Below are 5,027 nucleotides of genomic sequence, written 5' to 3'. Positions count from 1 at the left end.
TAAACTGACTTTCAGGGCATCTGTTTTTCACTTCCACATATGCAGCAAAGAAAGTGTGGAATATTTTCCACTTGGTCATTTCCTCCCTTGGTTCTGCACAACACCAGCATTTAGATGCCATTAAGTAGCCCAACCTTCTGAAAAAATCATCTAATGGCAACTTATTTCTCCACACCTTCCACATAAAAAAAGCAATTTTAAAGGGTAACCCCTTTATCCATATCTTCTTGTATGCTGTCATAGGCTCAGCTCTTTTTCTCAAGTAATCCCAAGCTGTTTTTACAGAGAAATATCCTTTAGGTTCCAGCATCCAGTTAGATACATCAAGTACTCCATGTGCTGTAGGTGGCTTAATGTTTTGATGTATATGTTCTGCATATTCCTCTGGTAAAGCCTCATACAGTCTTTCTGCATTCCATGTATCTCCTTCTACCACATCCCAAACATTGTGTACAGATTCATCAATACCAAATTCCTGTGGAACCAAGAAGTATAGTGCCCCTAAACCAGTCCAGTTATCATACCAAAATAAAGAGGAACCCATTCTTGGATGCCATATAATCTGATGTTCTATCAAATCTCTACACTCTAACATTTTTCTCCACACATGAGACCCTTCTCTCCATGGTACAATCACTGAATTTAGCTTTTTACAATATTTCTGACTCATGAAGGAACTCCAAAGGCTAGGCTTAGTTCTATAATTCCACCATAACTTGCAAAATAAGGCTGTTGCTACATCATGAAGAGACCTAAACCCAATCCCCCCTTCTTCTTGTGGCATACATAAAGTAGACCAAGATGCCCAATGTCTGTTACTGCCTGTAATTGAACTACTCCAAAAAAATTGGGCAAATATTTTATGAATCCTATTGATTACATAAGCAGGAGGGTTGACAGCTGATAATAAATGAATTGGCATGCTCTGCAACACATGAGCAATAAGTACTGCTCTGCCCCCTATTGATAACATTTTACCTTTCCATGATTGTAGTCTGTCCAGTATCTTGGTAATCATGGGTTGGTAGTATTCCATCTTCCTCCTTGAGTAGAATATAGGGCACCCTAGATATATTATAGGAAACTCTTGCCTCTTTATTCCTGTGACCTGCTCCACTTTATCTGCTACTTCAGCATCTGTCAAATGATGTAAGTATACAGCTGACTTTGCCTTGTTGACCAACTGCCCTGAAGCTGATTCATATGCATCAAGAACCTCCATGATGAGCCTAAGTGATGTAGCATCAGATGATGAAAAGATAATTGTATCATCTGCATAAGCTAGATGATTAATCTTTGGGCTCCATTTAGGCATACCATAACCACAGAAGTATAAGTTTTGATGAAGTGCATTAAGGCCCCTTGACAATGCTTCTGCTGCTAGAATAAACAAAGTAGGGGACAGTGGATCCCCCTGTTTCACTCCCCTTGAAGATCTGAAGAAACCATGAGCTTGACCATTTATCAATACTGAGTACCAATTATTAGAGACTATGCCAAAGACCATGCCTATAAATGTTTCTGAAAATCCCATTTTCCTTAAAACCTTTGTCAGGAATAGCCAGGACAATCTGTCATAGGCCTTGGTCATATCTAGCTTTATGATGACATTAGGACCTGCCTTTGTCCTTAGTCTCATGTCTGTGACAATCTCTTGTGTAAGTAGAATATTTTCCACTATGCTTCTTCCTTTAACAAATCCAGATTGTTCTTCTGATATTAAGTTAGGTAGCAGTCCCACCACCCTATCATGAATCACTCTTGAAATCACCTTGTTGGAGAAATTACTGAGACTGATGGGTCTCAAATCAGAGAATGTGCATACCTCTTTCTTCTTTGGAAGCAACACCAAGTTTGTGTGAGTCACACATTTTGGTAGATCATGCCCATTAAAGAATGCTCTAACCATATCATGAAGGTCCCCCCTATAATATCCCAACAGGACTGATAGAACTTACCTGTAAAACCATCTGGCCCTCCAGCACTATCTCCATTTAGTCCAAATACTGCAGCTTTTACCTCTTCTAAGGATGGCTGTTTTGTTAATTCCTGGTTTTGATTCAAATCTACCAAAGAAGGAACATGCTCTATTATTTCAAAAGCTGTTGGTACTGTGGTTTCAGAGAATTGACCTTGGAAGAATTGAATTGCCTCTGTAGCTATTGCTGCCTCCTCATCTATCCAAACACCTTGACTGTTTTGAATTCTGGATAGTTGCAATTTCTTTCTTCTACCTCTTACTTGAGCATGAAAGAACTTAGTGTTCCTATCACCATCTTTAAACCATGACATGCCAGCCTTCTGTTTCCAATATTTTTCTTCCAGAGCTAGAAATCTAGTAAGTTCTGCTTGTACCTTTTGTAACCTCTGCCTGTTTAATCTTGTAGGATTGGCTTCAAATTCTGCTTCATGAACCTTAACCACCTCCTCCATGCTTGCTATCTTTTGAAAAATGTCTCCATATGTTTTTTTGCTCCACACAGATAATGCCTTTTTTAACTTTTTTAACTTGTGATTGAATAATGTGTAAGGATTAGCCCAGAAATCAGCCTTCCAGTTTTCCTGCACCACCTCTTTAAATGTTGCATGCTCCACCCAAAAATTTAAGAATCTGAATGGTTTCTGCACAGGAGGGGTCTCTATATCACATTTTAACTGCATTGGACTATGATCTGATCCAATTTTAGGAAGATGCTGCACTTCTAACCCTGGGAAGGTCTGCTGAAACTCTGAATTAGCTAGACATCTGTCTAATCTCTTGAAAATACAGTCTTCTTCTGCCCTGCCATTCCACCATGTAAAGATACTGCCTTTAAATCCAAGATCACTCAGGTTACATGTATTTATGCAATGTCTGAAGTCATCAACTTCATTGATATGAACTGGAAGTCCCCCAAATTTCTCCTCTTCATCCCATATGACATTAAAGTCACCTCCAACTAACCATGGTACTGTCATGTCATTCGCCATATAATACAATGAATCCCACAGTTCAATCCTTTCAATGGCATCACATTTAGCATACACCAGTGTAAGGACTATTTCCACATGATTTTCTGTGTGAAACAGCCTTAATGTTAGTTGCTGAACCATATTATACATTATTGTAACTTCATATACCTCATCAATAAAAGCCCATATCTTATTTGATTCATTAGCAATTGCCTGTGCAAAACCTATTCTGCTTCTATATCTTTCCAGTGTTCTCATTTGTTGCATAGGTTCCATCAAGCCAATAAAGTCATAGTGATGTTTCCTGTGCATTTTGATCAACCTTTCAAAAGCTTGTTGGGTATTGACTGACCTTATATTCCAGAATAGAGCATCCATTATTGAGCAAATGATTTAGATAAGGTCCTCCTTGTCTGAACACCTCCTGAAGGTGCAACTGTTTCTTTTTGTTGCTTCTTTTTGTTCTTTGCTGCAGATTTAACCTTTTCAAGAACTCTAGGAGATAAGTCACCCTGCCTACCTATGTTCTGAAAATTTTGTGCTGTTGATTCTTCATCCATATCATGCCCTGTTCTGAGACCTCCTCCTTTTGTATTCTCCATTTGTTGCTCATTGATTTTATCTAATTGTTGCTGATGGTGTAAAATCAATGCATGTTCTTCCCCCTTCTTTAGAATCTTTATTTGAACCTGTTCCAATGGAACAGTGACTTCAGCTGCCTCTGTTTGCTGTTTGGACTGCAATTTTTCTTTTTGCTGGTCATCCAAAATGAAAATCTGTACTGCATCAGCCCCTGTTCCTCCTGGATCCACTGAATCACTACCTCTTCCTTCCCCTGCTTTTCCAGAAGTAGGTAGTTGTTCCTTCATGCCTTTTGTATCCTTTATTTCTGTTGCCCCATTTTTTTCCTTTGGTTGTATGATATCATCTTTGCTGGTAGTTGTATTAATGGACTTTCATTTATGCTTTGTTCTTCTTCCTCTTTGTCTTCATACATAGGTTCCTCATCATGTTGTGCACCTATTGATACTTCATCTTCATCAGAATCAATCTCTCTTTGTTCTGACCATAATTTACCCCCACTCCACTGAATTTTTTCATTCAACTTTTGATGTAAATTCTCTTTTGTCTGGATTTCTGGCTTGTTAGATAGGTCCCTATCTACCAAAGTATCCTGTGATGGAATGTCCTGACAAGATGTGTTAATTCCTACAAGGTTATCCACTTCATTGCCCTGAAAAGCTCTTTGTACCCATGAGCTGTGGATTCCTTGTTCTCAAGTATTCCATTACCTTTTCTGTTTGCTACACCTCCTCCATTAGTTGATCCAATACCAGCTGAATTCATGTTAAAATCTAGTGCTGCAGGATTCAATACTCCTGCTGCATTACCTTTATTCTGTAACAGTTGTTGTACTGTGTCTTGTTGCTCTGTAACTGGACTTTTAGGATTTGTTTGAGCTGTTGCTCCTGTAGCTGCCTGACTATCTTTATCAACCTGCTCTTTTCCTGCATTGTCATTGGCCCTAGCTTGCTTTCCTCTTTTAGCAGGAGAGGATAGATCTACATGACTAATTTCCTGTACCTCCTCAATGATTGCCAATTCTTTACCCTGCACATCCCCTGATCCTGCTTCTTCCAATGCTGCAAACTTATTTGATGTCTGCACCTGTTTACTGTTGGGAACTACTGACTTCTTCTGTTGTACTGGTACCATTTCTTGGCCACTTTTAATCACTCCCTCAGTCAGATTTTCTTTTGCTTTTCCTCTACTGTCCCTTACCTCTTTCCATTGAGTACTTGAATTTCCAACAACCTTTCCACTTGATAAGATCATTAACGGGGCTGATCCTCTACCTTTCTGATTATTAACTCCCTTTTCCACTGTTGTATTAACCTTATGTTCTGCAGTATTACTTACCATTAGTTCAGGATGTATCCTCCAGCATTCCACCATGTCATGTCCTTGCAACTTGCACTCCTTACAATACTTTGGAAGGTAGTCATACTTTATAGTTACCCATTCAGTTCTTACCTCTCCTGAAGCCTCATTCACTATGTCCATTCTAACCTTCT

The 5,027-nt window shown here is 39.0% G+C and overlaps 1 protein-coding gene across 1 annotated transcript; it reads right to left on the bottom strand.

Moving 5' to 3' along the window:
- Window positions 1–9: 9 nt before the first annotated feature.
- LOC109222568 lies at window positions 10–3,330 on the bottom strand (the record flags this gene model as incomplete). Its single annotated transcript, XM_019386915.1, has 2 exons — window positions 1,959–3,330; window positions 10–1,713 (listed from the first exon to the last, which is right to left on the bottom strand). Coding segments are annotated over exons 1-2 (3,076 nt in total), but the record flags the coding sequence as incomplete, so codon positions are not given.
- Between the last annotated feature and the right edge of the window lie 1,697 nt (window positions 3,331–5,027).

The sequence above is a fragment of the Nicotiana attenuata genome, unplaced genomic scaffold (assembly GCF_001879085.1).
Source record: "Nicotiana attenuata strain UT unplaced genomic scaffold, NIATTr2, whole genome shotgun sequence".
Taxonomy (NCBI): Eukaryota; Viridiplantae; Streptophyta; class Magnoliopsida; order Solanales; family Solanaceae; genus Nicotiana; species Nicotiana attenuata.
Note: the sequence above shows the minus strand (reverse complement) of the source record. Positions and strands in the feature narration are given on the sequence as shown.